The sequence below is a fragment of the Cavia porcellus genome, unplaced genomic scaffold (genome assembly GCF_034190915.1).
Source record: "Cavia porcellus strain 051 isolate PalLab524CR breed Dunkin Hartley unplaced genomic scaffold, mCavPor4.1 scaffold_20, whole genome shotgun sequence".
Classification (NCBI taxonomy): domain Eukaryota; kingdom Metazoa; phylum Chordata; class Mammalia; order Rodentia; family Caviidae; genus Cavia; species Cavia porcellus.
Genome location: NW_026947503.1, coordinates 29868295 through 29893017, shown reverse-complemented (window position 1 = coordinate 29893017; position 24723 = coordinate 29868295). Strand labels below are relative to the sequence as shown.

The following is a 24723-nucleotide window of genomic DNA, read 5'->3' as shown; positions in this document are numbered from 1 at the left end:
AACAGGGTCAGGGAAGTATGTAGAGGCTTGTTGTGCTAGTTGTTCCCAGTTGACCTCTTGAAAATCAGAGAGGTTGGGGTATAAAGACTTATGAATCCCCAATTGGCTGCGAAGGCACGGGGGGTGGCGGGCCGCCATTTTGGAACCTGTCAATCATGTCGACAGGAGGAAGTGGCGGCAGATCACCATCTTGGAGGACCTCTAATAGGTCATCAGCCTCTGCATCTGAGAGGTCAGAGGCTTTAGACTTTTCTGAGGACAGTTTTGGGGTAGGATTAGTGGAGTTGCACAGGGCGGCCTCACCTTGTGCGACCGTCTCCTCAATCTGAGGATCTGCATGCCACTGGGTCAGCAGCTCATAGATTAAATTCCAGTATGCAAATGTGGTCACCAAAACCTTTTCAGGGCCAAAGACCTTATAATAATCTTTTAGAGCATCTCCTACTCTTTTCCACCTCTTGGTATCTATAGAGCCCTCTAGGGGGAACCAAGGGCAAACTTTATGGATAAACTGAAAACACTGCAACAATTCTTTTGTTGTAACCCTTACCCCTCTTGTGTTTAATGCCTTGCTAAGGCCTCCCATGAACAATTCATGTTCACTCAATGCTTGACCCATGTCAGGGAAAGGGGATGGGGTTGCCATTCACTCACGTGACTCAGGCGGTACGTCGGGCAGTTGTCCACGCAGGCCTTGGTCCTTGATTCAATTTGCTCTCACTTTTAGCTGGCATTCTCGAATGGCTCCCTCCTTGACTCCCACCTGCCCGGAGCCCCGACACTGGGCGCCACTTGATTTGGCCTGTGGATCAATCCGTGGGGTATATACCTGGAGGGGGAATGGGGATGAATACAACAGGGTGGGAGACAAAGAGAGATTGAGACAAGTTGAGAAGTCCAATCAAGTCTCGTTTATTCAGGAAGTGGTCAGATCTTTTATAGGCCAAGGGCTGGCTGGTGGGACTGGAAGAGGCTACAGGGTGGTTTCTGATGGGTCATCATCACCTCTGGGTATGTGTCATAAGCAGGAGAGGATTATGGTTAATGTAGGCAGGCACATTATGTGCCCATAGGAGTGAGCCCCGGGGAGGCAGCACTGAGGCTGTCGCACCGCTCCCTAAATTCTGCTTTGAAAACACTTAAATAGCACAGTGCTTGTGTCATTCCAAAAAATACACATGTAGAAGTTGGAAGCAGCTGAGTTGAATTAGCAATGTACTAACACCACAATATAATATGAAAATTATAACTCTGGTCACAGTTATGATATCTGTACATGTAAGTGTCTGTGCTTTTATGACTTCTATAAGACTGAACCCAAGTTAAATTCAATTTTTTTTCAAGTCATTAAAAAGTCTGGTCCTCAGTGATTAGTTTTATTCTAAACAAAGACTTACATAGCAATCATCTTGCATTTAGGTAGGAAAATATTTCCAATATCCATAAAATAATATTTTTGTAAATAGAGAATTATTATCTTTGGCTTTATATAAAATATTTACCACAAATATAATCTATTGCAAACTACTATGGCTGATTTTGGATTATGATGACATCTTACTCAGAATACAGAACTAGAGAAACTGTGGAGATTGAAGTATGGTTTTCTACCTTATTTTTCACTTTAAAAATATTTTTATTACTATGGAAACTATGCAGTATCATTTGTTGCTCTATGAATGGAGAATGATTACTCTGAAGTTTTATCACTAAGATAGCAGCAAAAATTATATAATAATAGTAGGTTTGTAATATCTATTTTTCATGAAGAATTAAATTGACAATTTTCCCCCCACGGACACAAAATACCCAAATCATTATAACTATAAATAATAAACTCAAACTTGTTGCTTCTTGTTGCAAAGAGTAAAAACAATTATAAAGAAAAATAAAGAAAATTAAACAGTTTGGCAGAGGAAAGAAATGCCTTGTGGATAGCCCACTCTATCTAAAAATTACTGAAATTACTCTTTAATACTGTATAGTTTTTAAAAGCCAAAGAAGACCTCTTAGTAATGAATGTGAGATAAAAATGCCATTGTTAAACTTGAATTTTGAGAGCCTGTTGATAAAAACTGGGTTTGCTCTTGAGTTTGTATTTTGGTGAATATTTTAATAGGTTATCTGGGAGCTCAGAGAAACATGTAAGAAAGGGAGAGATCCAGAACTGCTCTAGTGAGTCTACTTGTTAATATTTTTTTTTTATTCTATGAAATTTCGAAATCAAGAAGAAGCAAAAACAAGACTAGTGCAAAGTTTCTGAAAACTCATCTGCTTTTTGTTTTTGTCTTTCTTGTTTTATTGCAAGCAACAGACTCTAATGAAATACTGTGCCAATCCCAGTTGTCATGAGGTAGGCACTAGGTAGATCTTTAGGACAAAAATCGTATTACAACATGTTCTTGAGAACTTCTTATCCATCTTTTGCTTTGTCATTATTTCCCAAAGTAAGATTTTTAACAGTGATAATTAAATGAGCCCTAGCTCCCTTGAAATCTTTCTGTAAGTTTCTTTCCAGATATAAAATGCAAAATAAACACCTCTCCTATACATGGGATTTTTATGTTTTCCAAGTCATCTGGAACAATATTTAAGCTCATGTTTGCAAAACAATTGACCATTTTCTCACCTCAAATGTTTTGAAAACTGCTATTTGTTCAGTTACTGTTAAGTTGCTTCTGATGTGCCAAATGAACTTAATACTTAGATTTCAATTTGTAGAGGTTTGAAGGTACAACAGAACATTTATAGATAGGACTAATAAAGTGCATTATGTTTTTTGATTGAGACTAATAAATTTTGGCTCTAGTATTGGGGATAAATTAAATCACTTATTAGATTTTTTTCATATATTCAACCAGTAGAAGAATGCTTTTATATCCTAGGGGAATAAAAAGAAGCTGAAAAAATATTAGCATCAGATTTGAAAGATCTCTTAGGTAGAAAGTCTCCCCCACCCCCAGGTGAATAGCCTGTCCTGATATCACCCTTCCTTCATTTATTTTTTAAAATGTAAGTAAACCCAAGAAAAGAAAGGTGATCAATTAACAATTTGTCCTTGAGTACATTCTGGATCATTCAATTAGGGGACAGTGATGGTTCTTGGTATGTCACATTGGTTGTGAGTGGAAGGAAAGTTACAAGAAATAGGTTTGGAGGGAAATTCTAAAAGGAGAGAAGTGTACATAAATAGGAAAGACATTGGAAGAAAAATTTTACTTTAAAGTTTTCAAACTGCAGCCTGCTCTCAAATCATGTACCGTTTGCTGTTCTTTTTTAAATCTTCAGAGGTTTTCACATTTGCAGTCTTGGAAGGTTAATTCTATTTACAATGGTTCACCACTTACATGGGAGCAAGTCTAGCTGGAATCAAAACAGGGAGAGAGAAGCTAGCAGTGTAGCTCAGTGGTAGAATCATGGGTTTAATCCTTAGCACTGCCCTGAAGCCAAAAAGACAGAAATGCGTTGACTGGTGCTCTTTCTTCTTTTTCTCTTCCCTCACCCACTGCTACCATGCTGCAGCACACCTGCTGTCTTCTCTCTGTCTCAAGACTTCTTCCTTTCTTCCCAGCATGAAGATTGCCTTGTCCCCTTGACTCTGCTATCAATGCTTATTTGTTGATTTTTTAAATAGTTTTTAATGTAACTTAATAAAAGTCCTAGGGTCAAGCTCCACTTACCGATTTGTGTTGAGCAGATTCCTTATCTTTTTTGAACTCTAATTGTCCTAACCTCAAAAGAAGAGCTGTAACATATACTTGAACAACAAAAAGATGATATCCCAGTTTCTGGATAGACAAAACAAAATAGTCAGAGTGGCTATACTTCCAAAACTGTTGTACAGATTTAATTAAATCCACATCTACTTTATCTTTCATTAAGGATCCAAATACTTTCACTGAAAGAAAAATAGCTGCTTTAACAAGGGGTATCACAAAAACTGGCTATTCACCATGGCAAAGATTGAACCCAGACCCACTATCTCCCAACATGCACTAAACTAAAATCAAGTAGATCAAAGATCTAAATATTAAAACTGATACAATGCACTGGGGAAAAAAGAGACAACACTCTTAAAGACTTAAATGTGGGGAAAATCTTTCAGAAGGCCAGTTGTACAAGAAATAATACGAAGAATCATCAACTAGGATCACATCAAATAAAAAGCTTCTGTACAGCAAAGGAAACCACCACCAAAGTGAAGAGACAATCTACAAAATAAGAAAAACAAATTGCAAGCTATTCCTCAGAAAAAGCACTAATATCTAGAATATGTAAACAATTTTTAAAAAGTAAGCCACAGTCAATTTAAAGATCTAATAAAAAATCCACATCTGAAATGAAGAGACTTCTCAGATAAAAAACTACAAATGATCAGGGGGCGGGGATTTAGCTCAGAAGCATAAGCACCTGCCTTGCAAGCAGGTGAGTTTGATCCCCGGTACCGATAAAAAAAAAAAAAAAGAACTACAAATGATCAATAAATACATGAAAAAATATTCAACATCATTGTGCATTAGAGAAATGCAAATTAAAACAACACTGAGATTCCATCTTACTCTAAAACAAATGGCTATCATCAAGGGGTCAACCAACAACAGATGCTGGAGTGGCTACAGGGAAAATGGAACCCATCTTCATTATTGATGGGAGTGTAAACAGGTAAAACCCTTATGGAAAGCAGCATGGAATGTCTTCAAAAAATTAAATCTAGAAATTCAGTTTGATCCAGTTATTTTCCTTCTAGGTATTTTCCCCAAAGAGTTACAGATATCATGTCAGAATGATATATGTACTCATGTTTATAGCAGTGTAATTCATAACAGCTAAATCTTGGAAGCAGCCTGTATGTCCATCAGCAGATGAAAGGATGTAGGAAATGTGGTGTTTATACACAACAGAGTACTGGTTTACCAAAAGAAGGATAACTTTGAGTCATTTGAAGGAAAATGGTTGTACATTAAGAAAATCATGTTAAGTGAAGTAAATTAGACACACAGGCTTGAATATTGTGTTTTTTCTCAAAGAAAAAGCCCAGTATATAAATAAAGTGCAAAATAAAAGGTAGACAATATGAAAAAAGAGAGAAGTTATGCTTTAACAGGTCTATATTAAAGGACTTATAGACAATCTAGGTAAAGCCCTTCATAGTTTTGTGTTTACCAGACGAAGAAAGGATACCTGAGTACTCTGTCTGGATTTCAGTTCAGGAGAATAATAGAGACAAGATGCTGATGACCAAATAAAAATCAAGGATCCCATAGAATCATAGCCCTCAGGTACAGCCAGGAGATCTCTTCCTCCTTCCTCACTATATGACTATTTTGCCCACCAGCTATGACTATAAAAAATAGTATAATACATTGTCTGCCCTGTCAGAGGCCTTGAATTTTTAACTTAACCAATGTGACTTTACCAGGTGCAAAGTCAAAGCATCTAATATCTTCTGTGTCAAGTACATGCAGATTTAAGAAGCTTAGTAGAGAACATTCCACTTCTCCTCCCACTTCTTACAGAGTGGTCCAATAAAAGCCACCTCACTTGTGATGCAGAGTTGAGCCTTCTTACACTAGGAAGGTGTGGAAGGATCCTGTGCTTTGCCAGCACATCTGCAGTGGGGAGATGTGCTGCTGTTTCATTCTCTAAGGAGAATAAGGAGAACAAGAGAACAAAGTTTTTCTTCCGAAAGTGATATTTGGTGTGTTTTATAACCCTAAAAATACAAGTGTGGACTGAAATGCCTTAAAAGTGATACTGAAATTTACACATTTGAAATTTAATCAGTTCTGAGGAAAGTCTTTTCTATTGTGTCTCAGTAAGTGTGGCTACTCTCTTTTTGTTCAATAGCTTGCGGTTATAAAAATCTGGAGAATTTTACAGTTTCTCACGCACGTCTTTCCCTCCATAGCCTCAAATTCTCCTTGCATACGAGGAATGTAAATGACTGTATGACATCTCTGCATCCTTTCTCTAACCTGAGCACCAGTTACTTACTAATGAACATATAAATGAATACTGTATTTATATGGAAAATAGATCATGAGAGTTCTTTTTTTTTTTTTTTTTTTTTTTTTTTTGCATCACAGAATGGGCAAGAGACTAAGTAGTGATGTGAACTCAGCCTTCTAAAAACTTACTCATTTTAATTTTATTTTAAAGGAAGGAAGTAGCAAGACATAGGTAAGAATGTTAATATTGAAATGCGAAACCGTGTTATACATTGGCTTCAGATATGAGGCACGTGAGTCTGCTCGCTGCCTTCCTGCTGCAACCTCAGCCCTGGTCTCGTACTAAGAGAGTATTTTATTTGAGAGAATCTTCTGCAGGGAGATGCTCGCAGGAGTCAGCACCTGGCAGTCGTATGTTATGTACCTAATGAGTAAATGCAATGTTTAATAACTGTACTGTGGAAATAAAGTTTAAAACACCAAATTCCTGCTGGGATTGCTCTCAGCTCCTGCTGAGATACATCTCTGGCCCCTTTTGCAACTCTGGAAGCATTTGTATTTTCACCCTTAGTGGGCCCTGCTGAGAAAATGGCATTAAAATCATAGTGCTGCTTCCTTAATTAGTTGTATATCTAAGCGTACACATTTATTTAGCACATCAACATCCAATGTTCCACCAAAGGGTCGCCTGAAAGACTTCTGCCTCAAGTCTTCCAAGCACAGAAAATTCTGCTGACTTTTGTGAAGAATTTGTAAATTTAAATTTTTTAAACTAACCATGGAATATTTAAACTCATCGAAAATTTAGTATTGCCTATTTTTAGTTAAATTATACATTGCTCATTTGAAATAAAGGTTTTTCACTAATAATTTTCAGGAAAAAAAAGGATAGAACTTTTTTTCTAGAAAACAATGGTTTAAATTCTAATTATTTTCATCTGTGAATTAGGCCTTCACTTGCTAGAATTTCTTTATATTCATTATTTAACAGTAAATTAACCAATTTTTCCTGAAAATTAAGGAGAGAGAAGTCAAAAAGTAATGTTGAATACAAGTAGAACTCCTATGTTCTGATTTCTTCTATCAGTTTTGTAGCTACAGTCTTAAAGATGAAGTTGTTTAAACTTTATAGATATGAAGAAGTAAATATGAAGAAAAAAGGCTATTGGGCCAAGGTCACTGCTACGGTTTGGATAAGTGTCCCCAAAAGGCACATGTTTCAGAATGGTTATTTGCCAGGCTGTGGCACTAACCAGAGGGGACAGAACCTTTAATAAGCAGGGCTTAATCAGAGAAAGTTAAGTCACTTGGGGACATGCCCTGAAGGGGATGTTAGAGCCCTGGCTCCTTCCTGTCTCTCTTTGCTTCCTGGCTACAGTGAGATGAGCCCAGTGACACATACTTGCCCCATGATGTACTGCCTGTCCACAGAACCAAAGACAGTAGAACCAAGTAATCATGCACTGAAATCTCTGCATTCCTTAGCCAAGATAAACCTTTTTTCCTTCTAAATTGCTTTAATTTAGGTATTTATTATAGTAACAAAAAAACAAACTAACAAAGTCACCAGAGGTATGTTAGACCATATCTCCCAAACTCGAGGCTAGGCTAGCAGAGTCTTTGGAATATTTGAATATCTATTTGAGCTTTCATTCCTTGCTTGGAAGTTCAATGCATATAGAGCATACATTTTTCTGTATCTGGTTCTGTATCTGGTGAAGGACTGAAGTCATGACTCAGACCTATGAAAGAGTAGGAGTGCAGACCAGAAAATCACAATGCAATCCTATGATATGGTACACTACAAATAAAGGATCAAAAGAAAAATCGCAGATTGATCAGCTAGGATGGATCCAGGCTTTGCAACTATCCAGGCTTCAAACAGCTGCGGTTCAGAGAAGAAAATGCTGAATCCAAATAAAAACAAATATAGAACAGAAACAGAGGTAATGTACCCCCAAGAGAATGCTGTGAACTCCCCACAGCAGGATGTTTTCATGGAAATCTTTGTTTTAAAATATTTTTTTCTCTATCAAAGTAAAGTTCTGAGGCTGAGATGGATGTTAATAAATAGCTCCTAGTATTTTGCTTATATTCCTTTAACTTCATTTTTAAGAAAAGGAAAGCAAAAATATTTAAGACCATAGAGTGTATTCACTTAAAGCTTGCTCATTTTGCTCAAATTCTTTGCCTTTGCTAGAATTTTATTAATAATAATTCTCCAGGGACCTAACTCTTTTCTTAAACAAAATAAAGAGGAAGGTCACCAGATGAGGTCTGGAGTCCTTGAGATCCAGCATTCTCAGTGTCTGTGATTCTGTGAACATTATTTGAGAAAAGGAAGTCAGTTGAGCTTTACACATTCTGTTTGGTCTCTGAACCAAAACAATATCATCTGTCCTTCTTGTAAAGCTCACAGTGTCATGTACATTATTCAGCACTCAGTACTTTCTAAATGTGTAACCATTGCATGGTCACTGCAAAAAATCAATTAGTACAATAATCTTCCTCCTGATGACTTTGAATTGAGGTATCCTGAAGCCATAACTGTGTGCTATTGTCAATGATACAAATGTTTTAAATGCAATATGACACAGTGCGTATCTGTGCAAGTATTTAGATTCCTGAACAGAAATAGAGTATACTTCTATAGCGAAAATGTAGGCCATTCCTAGGAATTCAGTTTCACTGCAGACAAACCTGCCAAAAATTATAATAAAATAAATATGAAGGAATTATATACAGCAGTCTGGTAAATTCTAAAGGAATATTTATTCTTATATGCTTTGGGAAACAAAACAGGAATTGGATGCTCTTGACTTTCCTTCATAAAAAGCTATGCCAATGCCATTTACTTTTTATTGAAGATATGTTTACTTTTGCTTTGTAAATACCTAACTTAAAGTGATCTGATTTTCAAAGGTGGTCGACACATTGTTGTTGTCTGGTTAAAGTTAAATTTTAAATTTTCTAGAAATGGTAAATTTTTTTAAATCCCTAAAAATTAATAGGTTCAATGTTCAAGGAGCCAAAATAAAAAGTGGGTAAATATGTACATATAGCTCTATACAGAAAAAAATTTTTAATGTAACTACTCTGTTAAACTTGGGGATGGATAAGAGTTGCTTAAGAAAGAGAGTAAGTAGGACAGTTTTTTGTTAATAATCTTAATCCAGGCTTAACTAGAACTTTGTAAGCCTTCTAGAAGGGAAATAGACATAATTCAGGCAACATAACAAGAGTTAAATACATGCAGTCTCAAATTTGAACACTATTTTTTTTCAAAGCGAATGATTTATTCCAAAAAATATGGAAGACATTTTCATAAACACAGAATGAGAATACATTACACTTGTAATTTTTGCAATACATAGTCATTATATTCATTATGGGGATTTGATACATGTGCATAATGTACTTAATTACCTTTAATTCCACTTCTCTCCTTCTTCTAACCTCGGCCCCATCTCTTGGTTCCCTTCCTATTTGCAAAAGACACATTTTGTTATCACGGAAACATCTGTATATGATGAGATTATAGAAACAAATAAATGTTTTTACTTACATTTAAAGCTAATGATTAAGTCAAATTTGGTATTTCTCTAAGGGAGAAAGAAGTTAAAGGAGAAGATGAATGCAGTAACAATATGACAAATTACAGCAGTTTTTCTAATGAAGTAGCATAGAATAAGATGACCAAGAAGGAAAGATAATTCAGTAAATGTGTTTTAAAATATATTCAGATATAATGTTGGAATTAAACATGAAGAAATAAGACCTCATGATGCTCATGTTTCAATTGAGGATTGTCATGATTCAATACATATAAAAAGGATGTGATATTATTTTTTATCTTGAAAAGAATAAAACCAAATGAGAAAAAAAATCAAAAACCAAAATGAGGTCATTCAAAACAAAAGAATGGGGGCTTGGGATTTAGCTCAGCGGCATAAGCACCTGCCTTGCAAGCAGGCAGTCATGAGTTCGATCCCTGGTACCGATAGTACATGACTTAAAACCACAATACAAGGTGATCTACAATGGTTACCATGATGTTTCTTGTTATCTTCAATAGAATTTTCCATATCATCATGTACAATAAAATTGAATATAGCAGTACAGAGCAAAATCAATAAAAACAAGACACTGGAAACTTCAAAAGAAGGTAATAGTCAAACCAGAATGAGTATCATAGTGAATCTTACTGTCTTCAGAGTAATTGCCTATGTCTCAGACTTGATAATATCAAAAAAACCAATTTCAAATAAAATCAGTCAAAACAAGACACTGAAAACAATACAGGATTTCAGATTAAGTTAATAGGAAATTAAAAATGGTTACCGTAGTATATCCTGCTATATTTGGAATAGCTGTCTTTGCCCTCAAATCTAGTACAAGTGGACAAACTGGAACAGAATATCACCAAACTAAACAGAACCATGAAAACACTATGGGTTTCAAATCACGATACAAGATCAACAATGTCCTCTGCCTTCCCTTTTTAGACAGCAATTCCCCTTTCACTTTCACAGGGTGCATTGTACATCTTGTATCCCTCTAACTGATTTAGTTTTCAGATTAGGGAGGCAGCCTGCTATTCACCTATATGATTCTGAACCGTTTTACCCTTGAGCAAGATCTCAACTTGTATCCATTTACCTACATGGACCTCAAGATTTTCTTTTCTTATAGATGAGTAGTTTTCCATTGTATAAAAGTGTTATGTCTTTCCAAACAGTCTGCAGCTGATGGGTGAGTTACCCCCAGTTTTTTCTAGTTCCTTGTCACATAGAGGATTATTTTCTCATCTTTGAATTTCAGTTCATAGACCCTCTTTCAAGTTATTTACATTTCTTATATAGAGCATCTTGATGGACCCTATATCCTGACTACTCTGCCTGTGTTTCTTTTTATTAGTGTATCAAGACCATCCATGTTAGTGGTTATATTCAACCTTCTCTGTAATCTCTGCCATGCTAATTTTCTGCCATTGCTGCCTACTTTTCCCCCTCATTCCACTGTCTGCCCCATTCAGTGAGCCCCCTATGCTGCTGTTCCCTGAAGTCGTGATCTTTTTTCTCTCTTTCTAGAATGTTCTTCACTATTTTTTGTAGGGTTGAATTGGTGGTCATGATCTTCCCAGTTCCTCTTTGTCATGGAATCATGCTGTTTCTCCATTAATTTTGAGAGATAGTTTTTCAAGGTACATCAATCTGGGCTGCAGGTTATTTTCTTTCAGGGCTTAGAATACTTTACTCCAAGCTCTTCTTGATTTGGTGGTTTGTGTTGAGAAGTCTGCCAAGATTCTGATGGATTTCCCTTTATAGGTGATCTGTTTCTTTTCTCTGACAGCTTTCAATATTCTGTTCTTGTGCTGAATTTCTGCAATCTTGATTATTATAACTCTGGGTGTAGATCTATTTTGGTTATAGCTGGCTAGAGTTCTGTATGCCTCATTTATCTGGATATCATTTCTTTTTCCTATGCTTGGGAAGTTTTCTTTAATTATTTCTGTGAATAGCTGCTTATTGATCTTTCATCTTTGCCAAGCAATCTGAACACTAATTTTTTTTGTCTTTTTCATTTTTATCGGTACCAGGGATCGAACTCACGACTGCCTGCTTGCAAGGCAGGTGCTTATGCCACTGAGCTAAATCCCCAACCCCATGAACACTATTTTTTTAACTTTTAAACTTTATGAGTTCTATTTTACACTTTGTGACTTCATTAAATAATAGTCTAAAATATTAATGTAAATTATACACAGTGGCACACCTGGAAGATCATTTGATGGCTCAGTTCTGTTTAGTGTCTTCTTTTATATTTTCCTTTTTAACTAAAATGACACAAAGAATCTCATATTTACCGTCAGAGACTGAAGAGAAAAGGATAGTGGTAAAGGAAATTTACAAATCTTTCTCACATTCAGGGAAGACCAGGTGATACTACAGTGTTTGTATGACTGAAAGTTTGCTTATTGCTTGCTTATATAATATTGGTAAAAAAACTAAACATAAAGGACAAAAATGACCAATGCATCCATTATCAAATTCATATGGCAATTTTAATTGAGCTCAACTACTGCTTTTACCATTTTAAATTAATGCTAAAGATTAAAATTGTGCTATTTTATAAGGCTTTTCTGTTTGGTTTTAAATTTGTTTTGCTTTTATAGCATAGTATAAGTACTATGAGATTATGGCAAGCTTTAGGTTTATGCAGTTAAGTAACATTGTAATAAAAAGTTTGTCAAATCTAGAGTTTACTAAAAGTTTTGTTTTCTTCTTTTAAATTACAGCTTATTTATGCGAGACAATGATGCAATAAATATCCTCAGTCCTCCAATTCCTTGTCTGCTGCATTCTTGGTTACAGTGCTAAATATGTTTTTCACAAAAATCTTCATATGAAGTGTAATGCTTGATTCAATAAATCTTTGTAAAGTTAGATACTATAGGGACAAAATTATAGTATTGGTCTTAGTTAAGCAGGATTTATAAGACAAATTTCATTCCTCAAAAAAAATACAGCCTTGATTTACAGTTACAGAAAAGTCATCAATAGAAATTTAGAACTGCCTCACATGATTTTTATGAGCTTTAGAATGTCTTTTACTGACAGAAGTTATATTGATCATGATAAAATTATATATATATATATATATATATATATACATTTTTGTTTTGTTTCATTTTGTTTTGTTTTTGCAAAAGAGAATTTTAAAAAAAGGTTTTCTCAGGTTAGCAATAAAGGACTTCGTTTCACTATGTCATCCAATACTCATTTGTAAACTAGAGTGACCATCTCTTCCAATATCACTAATCTTTGGTTCTCTTATAGAATTTAGGACTTATTTAAGCGGTATTGCATGGGGTTTTCTGGCCCAAAGCTAAGTCTGGCACCAGATGAGCTCACCTGACACTACATAGGACATGAAGATCGATCCAGAGCTCCCAGGCAAATTGCAAAGCATGATTTGAAACCACTTGATATTATATATGACTAGTAGAGCTTCATCTGGAGAGGCCTAATCACAATCTGTCTCCTGCTCAGTAGAAATAAAATGAACCCATTCATTGTGTCAAAATTAATCTCCACACCCCAGAATGAACAATAACCTAAAATCAATGCCAAGTGACTTGATTTGGCTTATGTGCTTAAGAGATTGTACCTCAGCATGTTTCGTATATTATTTTTATGACCCTATTTTCTATTTCAGGCCCTACTCTTCCCAAGACTCATGTTAAAACAGCTTCTCTTGGACTGGCTGGAAAAGCAAGATCCCCTTTGCTTCCTGTGTCTGTACCAACAGCCCCTGAAGTATCTGAGGAGAGCCACAAGCCAACAGAGGATGCAGCCAATGTAAGAACGTCCCTCAAATTCTTGCTATGTTAAGGGAAATGTCACTCACTATCAGCCCCAGGGTACAGTTGTCTGTTCTTAAATATGAAAAGGAAAAACTTTAGAGAAAAAACTATATCAGAGATCTAGTTAAACCATATTACTGATATTTAAGGGTAGTCTTAGCAATACATGTGATAGTTACAGAATGCAGTTCTTTATATCCACACATATAAAATAGATATACACATATAGGAGAGATATAGATAGACAGACAGACAACAAATACAGTGAATGTGGTCAATTTCCATCCACTAGAAAGACAGAGATCTTTGATATGAGAAATAAGCATATTAAACCTTAGGTGTCTGACAAGTTTCAACTTCTGCAAGGAATTCAGTTGGTTGTGAGCTATAGTTGACAGAAGGTGTGTTTTTAAGGATACCTTAAATCATAGATCTTACTACATTATCAGAATTTGTTTCATACTAAAAAACAGTGTTAAACACATGAAATGTAGTTTATGATGAAGCTGCAGTAGCCATAAAATGATTTACAGGTGGTTCAAGATATTTTGTAATGCTTGTGAATCATTAAAGACAAGGAATCATCAGGACAGCCTTCAACATCAGAACCCCAAGAGAATGTTGAATGAGTATGTGAAATGATTCATCATACAGGCTTTTGATTATTAAGGAAATGCCTGAGCATCTGAACATCTCTTACGGTTCCATTCAGAACAATTTAACAACAGTGCTAAACAAAAAAATCATAACTGACTACAAAATGTGTTCCATGGAATTTGACTGTCAGACAATATCAAAAATTTTTATCAGTTTTATTGGAGGTGCATGATCATACAGCTTCAGATTACAGTTTTTTAAGAAATATCACAAGAGATAAAACTTTAGTCTATTATTATGATCCTAAGGCAAAGGTTCAGAGTTCTCAATGGAAATTAATCAATTCTTCTGCAAAGAAAGTCCATTAATCAAGGTGATGGTGATTTTGTGTGTGTGTGTGTGTGTGTGTGTGTGTGTGTGTGTGTGTGTGTGTTTTACCTTTGACCTTGATGGAATCTTGAGAGCTGAGTTTGTGTCCAGGAACATTAGAGTAAACTCTGAATATTACAGGAGCTTATTAAAGTGTTCAAGAAACAATGTGCATAGAAAATGGCCAAGAAATGGACACATTGTCCTTCATAATGATAACATTTCATGTCACACATCACTTCTTGTATGGAAATTTCTGTCAAAGAAAAATACTGTGGTGCATTGTCATCCAGTTTATTCACTAGATCCGGCACCATGTGACTTCTGGGTCTTCCCCAAAGGCATCATGATCATGAGAGGTAAAATGTTGTCAATCAATTCCGGACATCTAGGTAGCCACAAGAGAACAAGTAAAGATATAGTTAATGAATAGGGAGTTTCAGTTCTGGAAGACAACAGCAATAGGAATGTGTATTTGATTTGAAGGGAATATTTTGAGAGGGAATAATAGCAGTGAGCCTTATACTGTAATTTTTGAAAAACATTTGACCGTGTGTTTTAATCACATCATTGACCATGTGTTTTAATCATATCATGTATATTCTTTTTTTTTTTTTTTTGAGATACAGTTTCACTATGCAGTTCAGGCAGGCCTTGAGCTTACTTGTACTCCAGGCTGACCTCAAATTTGCAGTGATCCCCCTGCCTTAGCTTCTGAAGTGCTGGAATTACAGGAATGTATCTCCATGCCTAGTGCATATATTCTTTTCAGTGGGATGAAATACCTTGAAATTCCTGGAAATAATTATAATTATAATATAACTATAACTATAATCATAATTTTTAAAAAGTAACAAAAATTATATGCTTGGAAATTTTATGATGGTATACATATTGCTTTTAAAATCATAAAATATCCTAAAATATAGAATTGAGAAGGAGAAAATACAAAATGAAGAAAGGAGCTCAATAAGAAAAAGGGATGAACACAGAAAATAAGAAATTTCATTATTAGTGATCATGTAATCAGAGAAGGAACTATGATTAAATTAGAACTATAAGTGATTAAACTCAGAAAAAAATGAAGGAAAAAATCAACATCTTGACCAAAAGATTTCTCTAAAAAGTATACTTTTTGAAAGGAAATTAAAAGATGTTACCTAAAAGCAGCCACTTTGACAGCGTTAGTGGTTTCTGAATAGATAACAACAGAAAAACATTTTAAAGCTAAGCAATTAGCCTATCAGACACTTTGAAAAAACAGGGAATAGGAAGAAGAAAAAAGTGAAAAACAGTTTAAAATTCTATTTTAGTGTTACATTTGAATCCTTTTCCCCTGTAGACTGTGAACTAGCGTATGTTTTCTTTATCCATAAATGAGCACTTATGCAAAGTACTCAAATAATAGGATAAACAAAATTGTAAAACAATATCAAAGAATAAATAGGTCACATACAATCTGCCCTTTGTGAACCCTGTAACAGTTTTCTCTAATAATATATTTTTCTTCAAAGTCTGATTGTTGAAAAAAAAGGATCATTTCATTTAAATGAAGTTATAGTTTTTTAACTCTATCTGCAGTACTATAAACAATAAAATAATTTATAAAGAAAAGAAAGTTGTGTGTGTGTGTGTGTGTGTGTGTGTGTGTGAATGTTTGGCAGAACAGTATGAAATACTCAGCATACTTTTTAAAAGATTCAAATTTTAAAAACCTAGTGCTCTATTGTTAGAATGTTGCTGTTTGGTTCAATATTTATTTAATTTTGTAATTTGTGGCCACATGTCAAATCAGGTCAGGCTCTTAAATTTATATAATGTTTCCTATCTCATAAGGAGTGAGATCAAGCGTCCCACTTTTATAATTTAAGTTTATCTAAAGAATAATAGCAAAAGACTTAATATTAAAAGCAGTAAGAATACATATTAAAAGAAATACTGAAATGGAGCAAATATTCTAGATCATAAATATCCTATAAAATATATAACCCACAGATATAATTTTAAATTTTCTAGGAGCCACATTAAAAGTTATAAAAATAAATGAAATTCATTTTAATAAAATGCTTCTCAACCCAAATTTCTCAAATACTATCATTTTGATAATATGTTTAAAGCTTGTTAAGAAGATGACTTGCAAAGTTATTTTATACTGTATGTTTGAATTTCACGTTTATAAAAAAACACAGTCCACTAGCCATATTTTAGGAATTCAATAGCTATATGTGGCTAGCTATTGTTGTATTGTGCAATGTATACAAATGATTGACCATGTAATCACCTCACTGCACTTTTCTACATATATCCATATATGCATATTATATTCATGCTTTGTAATAGTTTGTTAAAACAAACCTGGCTAATTTTCAGTCCCTGTTAAGCACCAAATAGTATACCATATGGCCAAATCATTCACTGCCGTGCTCAGATTCCATTACAGAGCTCATACAATGAGCCAAGGGCACTCATTTGGGATGAAAAGAACTTACATAGCGGAATTACATATACAACTCTGACCATGGAACCAAGTGAAATTCTTGGCCTGTGCAGAAGAGAAATCATAGCTCATTGGCTATGTAATCATAACACATTGGCTCAGTAGTTTAATAAATGAATTGGGATATTCAAGGATAATCAAAAGTATCATTTCTGTATTTCTCAAAATAAGCTGTCAACAAATAGAAAAGAATAAATTAATATTTATTGAACACCACCACTGGGTGGCATACATTTGTTGTATACTCCTAGAGATTCACTGAGGCAAGCTTGCTGTTTCCATTGACAGATAATGAAAGAAACTAACTCAAAACAATAGTATATATATATATATATATATATATATATATATATATATGCTGGAATTCAAATGAACACCACCACCTCTGTACTCTTCCCTGCATATTTCTCCAGATAGTTGACCATCAAAAATGCATGGGAATTTTTTTTAGGTGTAAACTCCTAGATTTGTCCTATATATATATTGAACCCAAATCCCTGAAGGTAACAACTTGGCGGGGTCTGTGACAACTAGGACTCCTTTACTTCTAGTTATATGATACTAGTGACTCACAGAAATAAGGGCTAGAGATAATGTCTTTATTGAGATTTCTACAGTTTAATGTTATTTTATGAACCATTTAAATCATATTGTAAGAGTTTCTTTGGGATTATGTACAATACTAATTCTGGCTTGAGGCATGAACTTTCTTTTCTACACACAAACTGAAGTCATGATTCTCAGACTTCTTGATGAAGGCAAAGTCTATCAGGTTCCTACACAAACATATTCCTATGACATGTTAAAAAGGAATTACAGTCCACTGATGTAAATTCTGCTCTTATCTTATCATTGCCTTATCAAAAGACAATGAGCCTAATGCATTGAACATAAAGCACATATCAAATACTATGATAGGCACAAAGTATGTCACAAGGATGCTCATAGTTAGATATGAAAGAGATATCACTATGATCACTGTTTAGATGAGGAAAACTATGTACCTTAGAAGTTCACTAATTTGCCCAAGACCACAAAGCTAGTCATTGATAGAATTTTATTTAAACCATGAAACATTTTCCTTATCACAGACATGGGAGTCCTAGAACAAAGTGGGACCCTTCTTCATTATCTCCTTTTTTGACCAGCATCATCATTCAATAAATAAGGACTTGGGGTTTGAGAATTTTGAGTGACCCTACTAGTCATTCTTCCTGCCTCCATGAAATGAATATATCATTATTTATACTGTTTGCTTTGATTCTCTCCATAGGTGTATGAACAGGATGATTTGAGTGAACAAATGGCAAGTTTGGAAGGGCTAATGAAGCAACTTAATGCCATCACAGGCTCAGCCTTTTAACATATATTGCTGAAAAGATGAAGTGAATTTTCTGGGAGCTTTGCAGCATACCAATCACCCATGAACAGCACACCTACGTCCAAGAACTGTAACAGCTGTACAGGTCAACGTTAGGACCACATAGTTAAGGAAGATCCTGAAGCAGTTCAGAAGGAACAAGTTTGCCTTCCTTTCTAGGCATCAGGAATCACAAATGGTGACCATGAGGTCCCTGAACAGAAGCAAGATGCAAAGTCAAAGCTGAAGCTGCTAGAATAGTCCTGAGTCTTTGCACACTGCAGAGACCACACTGTTGTAACTAATGCCTGTGTTTTCTTTCATCAAGGCCTGTTGTTTTATGTGTAGGTCTAGTCTTACAAAATGCAAGTGCATTATATAAGCCTGTACCATGCCATGGCAATTCAGTGCAAACACATTCTTTTGTTTTTCCACTTTGAAATACAAAGCACTCTTGGAAATTCCTTCATTCCATAGCACTGAAAGATTGGATATTTGCCTGACAGCACAAAAAGTAAATAAGTAAACAAAAGACAGCAAACACTTATGTTTTAATTCAATCATTCATATCACACAAGTGGCAGATATTAGCAGGTGGTGGTAAACTTCACCAATTTTAAGAAGTATTTGTAAATCCATCCTTGGTTAACATTTATGTCTGAAGTATAGGGACATAAATATCTGTGAATGGTGGCATCCTGCCAGCAGCAGCATATTGGTAGAAAGAGGATACAATATGCAATCTTATCAGACACACAATAATTATGTGCTTAAGCTTATAATAAGATACTTTTCAATTTCAGAGGCTTTTATGCCATACGCACTGTGATGATATTTCAAAGCTTCACTGAGGCATCTTTGGGGGTCTGACTGGGAGACTTCCTCTGGCCCCTCCGTCCCATCCCTCCATGATTTCTCCTTGGCAACCAGCCATGGACAAAATGGCCAGTTCCACATATCATATGGACTTCTGGTCAGTATCTCTCGTGTCTCCTTGCAGAAATGGAAAGCAGTCCCTGAGGAGGGGAAGGGCCATAAAGGCTGTTTTCAAGAATACTTTCTCTTAGATAAAGCCACTTCCACCTGCAGCATCCTGAGTTATGCCAGGCAACACTGACAAATATTAACCAGCAGTCCCTGTTGCCAAGGGAACTTTCCATCCATCCCATGCCTGTGCCAGATTTTGGGAGGAGTAGAGGGATGGGTGCCACTTGACACTTCTGACACATCATAAATCCAGTGGGATACTTTACAAAGCAGTCTTAAACTATAGGCTAGAACTTCTATTGCCATGTTATGTACAGCTTGTACCTAGCTGAACTTAAGAACATTTTTGTGCACTATTTTAGTTTCTGAATTTTCAGCTGCATTTGGAGTTAATCCCTGTTTATGCAGCCAATTCGCCAAAAGGGAGCTAGTTTGCATATTTATCAGTTAGGTGACTTGAAAACCCAATGAGAGAAATTCAGCTGAATTATTCCTTTCAGCTCTGCCTTTGATTTCAAGCTTGAGTAGGTCATAATTTTAAAAGAGCATGGGAAGGATAGGATCTTTACAACCTAATAGCTCCTTTTATTAGGTGGGTAATTATATATGAATCCCTGAATGAAATATTTTGAGCAAAATGGCACTGTAACAGAGGTAATAATTCAGATTATTTTTTTACAGTTTTATGTCTGGAAGGAAATCTGATGTCAAAGAGAGGGCTTGTTCAAATGGTTCATTAGAAAGTCCGGTCCATTTGCAAAATTGTTCCTTCAATAAGAGTGCTTGTTCAATTTACTAAGATTTTCTGGAAGTCTTTCCCAACAGCTGTGTGATGTTATTTGATGGGACAGATTTATTTTGTTCAATATCAGGGCACTTAGGTAGACAACCTTCTACTGATCTGAAATAAGGTATTTTCTAACATGGTATCAGATCGTTCAGAAATAATTCATTGCTTCAAAAATGAAAATGTCCTTTAGGTTAGCCTAACTTCTCAAGTTCCTACAGTGGCCTAACACAATATTCACAAAAATATTCATGAACAAGAAACATTCTCTGGAGCCATTTGACACCCTTAGGTCATGTTGGTGCTTAGTTAGGAATACGCTACAAATCTCAGATTTCAGGGATAGCATTGCAAATTCTGTTCAGCAGAATCAAGAAAATTAGCAGAGTCACAAAACTATGTACCCCCCAGTCAAAGCCAATAATTTTAGGATGTGAAACTTTTTTTAAAAAATCCATTAAAAGTTTGCTATATGTTTATAATGAGTTATTATTCTATCACATGCTCTTGAAAATTTCCTCATTAAATAAATATAGTGGTTTCTTTTAGCAATTGTCAATGTTAATATGTCCCACTGTCATGACTTGAATATAGAATAGGATCCACTTAAATATTCTCAGGAGACTCTCACATCATTTACTTGGTGATTTTAATATGCAATAAATTCACCACAACTTCTAGATAACTCTGCTCCTTACTCCTTCAAATGGTTCACAGGTGTACAATTACCTTGCCCAAGTTTTCAGGTGACTTTTTAATTTTTTGGTCTCTTGATCTCTTGACAAGAAGTTGTCTGTGAACACCAGAAGAGTGCCTCTGTTTTGCTCCTACTCCCTGTCTAATTCATAGCATGCAAGGTTCTTTAAGCTCATAAATCTCTCTAACTCCCATGGGGCAAAGCCTGACAGTCAACCAGGATCTCTGCCACCAGGACTCATTTCTCCCTAAGAAAGAAGAAAATGAGACTTGGCAAGGCATGGAAGGCCTGTCCTGTACTAAGTTCAACTGTCAGACAGGAGTCTCCTCTTGAAGAAATTTGGTATTCTTCCTTTGTGTTTCCTTGTATAAGAAGGATTGCATTCCTAGGTAAATTTCTGCACTTATTAAACTCATAAAAATGTGGCACATACCATGTAATCCTAGCCCTTGGGAGTCTGAGACTAGAGGATCACTATGAGTTCAAGGCAAACCTGGGCAACTTAATGAGCTCAAGGCCACCCTAAACCACATGGCAACACCTTGTCTCAAAACAAAATATAAAAGATTTAGGTGCTAAATATTATATTTCAAAGTTGTTTCTTTGGCCAGTTGTGGCACTTGCCTATAATCCCAGCACTCAGGAGGCTGAGACAGGGAGATAGCTGAGAGTTCAAGGCCAGCCTGGGCTAAAGAGTGAATTTAAGGCCAGCCTGAACTATACAGCAAGATGTTGTCCGAAACAACTAAAAAAATTCAGATATCTTAAAATATATACCAAACATTTGTATGATGCTCTAGCAAAAATAAATATTTCTTAGTGATTCACATGCAGTAGACTGGTCAAAACTGCCTGTTTACAAAAAGACCTATAAGCATTTAGAATATTTAAGTAATGTAACTTTATATTTGGGTCTGCTAAAACACATAGTTAAAAAAAACCTAAAGGAAATACAAGCCAAAGATACAAGAATTGGATTTATTGAGGCATTCTTTCAAGGGTTAGATATAACATTAGATTTTTAGAATTAGAATTGTTGCAAAAGAGGTGTATTTTCCGTCCTCACCCTGATAGGAGCTACAAATGGAGAACCAAGGAATCTCAGAGTAGGTTCAGACAACATTCCAAAACTGCGAAGCTTAGCACTCATTGGCATTCCCAATAAGGACTCGCTTAACTATGAGTCTTCTAAGAAGCTGTCAGAGTCTGTGCTTGAAGGTAGTTTCTGAAGCTTACCCATCATTTAGATCCTTCTGCTGCCTTTAAATAAGCACTGTTAAATCATCTGCCAATGGAATGTAGCATGTCAACCATGGCAGCTGGACTCTAATTCCCACATAAGAAGGTTATTGCTAAAGAAGTTACCGTTTTAGATAAAAGTGTATCCCAGACAAAGACTTCTTATGATTTTGCAATGGCCATTTCTAGTCAATGAAAGAAAGAAAAATAAAAAATTTCCAAGTTTTAAGTGTATTTAAAGAAACAAAACCATCCAAACTTTCAAATAGACTTGCATGAGAGTTGTTTTGTCATCCTCATCCAGTCAGTGTCCTATGAGTGTGGCACTCCACGAGAACAGATGCTAATGCCCTGTCCCGCTTATCATCGCATGCACACTGTAGCACCCAGAATACTGGAGAGGCACTGAAGCAATCATGTTCCCCATCTACATGCTCTCTTTTTATAAATCACATTCAAGCAACGTTTTGTTTTTCATTTGCAGTTAGTGACTTTCAGAAATCATTTAATTTTGTGCAGAAAAGCTTCCTAGTTTAGTCCAGTGTTTGAAATTAAATTGGCTATTTCAGAAAATCATAGAAAAGTGTACTTTATGATATCCCATCCCATTGAAAGATACATGCACCCATGTTTCAACATACTTTGCTGTCCAAATACCTCCAGAAGAAATTGATTCTGAAAGAAAATGCCTCAGTATTTCTAGTCAGTTAGACAGGAAACCAAATACTGTGCCTATATTAGCAAAAGAGTATTACTACTGATCTGGCCTGTCCTTTGCTATTGCTGGATAACACACTTGGCAGACTTCCAGTGGCACTCTGAAGGATTTTTTTTTCTCTTGCTCTCTACTAGAGAGCCTTTGTACACTGGTATCCTATGATTTTTTGTTGGTAGGAGAATAACAGCCAAACTCTACAAGATACCATAAACACAGAGACATGGGCCGAGGGATCTCACTGTGTGCTGAACGTGTATTTTCAGATGCAAGAAAGAAGTGTTGGAGAGGAGGAGAAATGCTGTTTTTTATTATTGTAGGGTACACCTGGCAATTCTGAACTTTGTGAATTGTCAGCTTGTTTGGGGGAAGGGTGGGTGGGTATGGGGTGTACTTTTTATAAGTAATATTTAATTTATTATTTAGAGTGGCTTCTTTTTGGATAATTTATGATAAAAAGGGAGATCTGGTTGGGTTCTAGGTTTGGCTGTTAAAGCTGCAGTGTTCCATATGAGAGAGGGACCGCATTGGAAGTGGACTGCCCATTGTTGAATGAGAGGATGTGTCCAGGCCAGGCAAAGCCTTTGCTAAAGTTCCATCATCAATGCCTTCTCCCTTTCCAGGGCTGTTCAAAAATGGTAACACCAAACCTAAAGTAATTCTGATAGCATTTAGCAGATCAGTGCTATTGATTCTCTAAAGGGCTTTGCAATTCAAACCAGTTGTTAGTGTGATAGTGATAAGTGTACTTGGTAGAAATGGGTATACTACAGCTTTAACTAGCCTTAGTGGAAAAAGAAATTTTTTGTTGTTGCAAAACACCTTTTGGAAAAAGGTATTTTGGACCTACAAAAAGTTTCTTTAAATTGTCAGACTCTAGCATTGTTAACCAAATTAGACTAGTGATTGCAATATTTAAGTGTAAATCTTGTTCTATGAGAAAGGAAACTTGCTTACAGTTTAAAACAATGACTGTTTCTACACATGATCTTGTATACTACATGAAGAAAAAGGGGTTTTGTAATCGCCGTAGAACAGTCTCATATTCATTTTTTATAGAAATGTTATTCCGATGGTGCATTTTTTGTTTAATAAAGTTTTGATACAAAGTTCTCTCTCCATTTATTTATAAATGACTGACAGTAAATGTAGCTGACCAGCACCAGTCCCAACCATTTGCACTTATCCTGAGGACACATGTTGTCTTTTATTAATATCAATGTTAGAAGCTGTCAGTGCTCTATTGTATTGCTTTGGATCCTTTTCTATTTCCTGTGTAGTTCCTGTATGCTTTCAATCCCAGGAATCAATAACTACATCTTTTTATTGAACTGCCTCAGGTTCTAGACTTGCTTTGCATGCCTTCATGGTAAAACTGGAAATGCCCAGTCCTTCCCAATCAAGAGCAGATAAATACTCCAGACCCTTTCTTCCCACAGAGACAACTGACAAATGAGCTGTCTCGTCTCGTGTTCCCTGATTGGGCTGAACCAAAGGGGCCCTGTGAAGATACTGCTACACAATCCTGCAGCAGTGACAGCATACTCTTGCTTGGCTCACCTCCCTTCTCCCAATCACTCGAGAGTCATTTTGTTCAATTCAGGTGGAAATAATGCATTGGCAAAGTGCACCTCTGCTAGCAGTCCTGATGTCACCCAATGATCCTGGGTAATGCTGGATGCCAACTGTTGACATAGCTGACTGCTGGTCACTGCTGCTGCCAGCCACTGCTGGCCAGCATCAGCTTGAGCCAGGTCACTAGATCACTCTGCCAGGTGCTAGTCTCTGGTGCTCATCTTCATTGGTTTCATTGCCTCATTGGCTTCTGTAGCTCTTCAGCGATACCAGCATCTTCTGTTTTGGGAGATCTCTTTTCAGACAGCTTGTCCACACTTCTCAGGACCAAAACATGAGAGCAGGTTTACAGGACCACCAACGCAAGTCTTTTAACAGAACATGTGCTGCAGCATGGGTGCTCAGTACCTTAGAGGAGTCCCTCCTCGACTAACCCAAGAAGCACATGAGAGGTGCATCTTACATAGCAGCTGTACCTCTGCCATTGTTCCAAGTGCAAGCCCACAACTGGTTCAAATCTGAGCTTGTGATAGGTCCAAGTATGTACAGAGCTCAAGGACAGCCACAGTGGTCACACGGTGATCCA

At 36.0% G+C, this 24723-nt stretch overlaps 1 protein-coding gene across 5 annotated transcripts in view; it reads left to right on the top strand.

The window, feature by feature from the left end:
* The window catches only part of Dcc (DCC netrin 1 receptor), a 1081241-nt gene extending 1057570 nt beyond the window's left edge, over nt 1-23671 (top strand). For all 5 annotated transcript variants that reach the window (XM_063231626.1, XM_063231625.1, XM_063231624.1 and 2 more), the window contains exons 28-29: nt 13167-13309; nt 18051-23671. In XM_063231626.1, the coding sequence (XP_063087696.1) occupies nt 13167-13309; nt 18051-18140 (233 nt within the window). In that variant the 3' untranslated portion in view covers nt 18141-23671. The remainder of the gene's footprint in view (nt 1-13166; nt 13310-18050) is intronic.
* Nucleotides 23672-24723: the final 1052 nt, after the last annotated feature.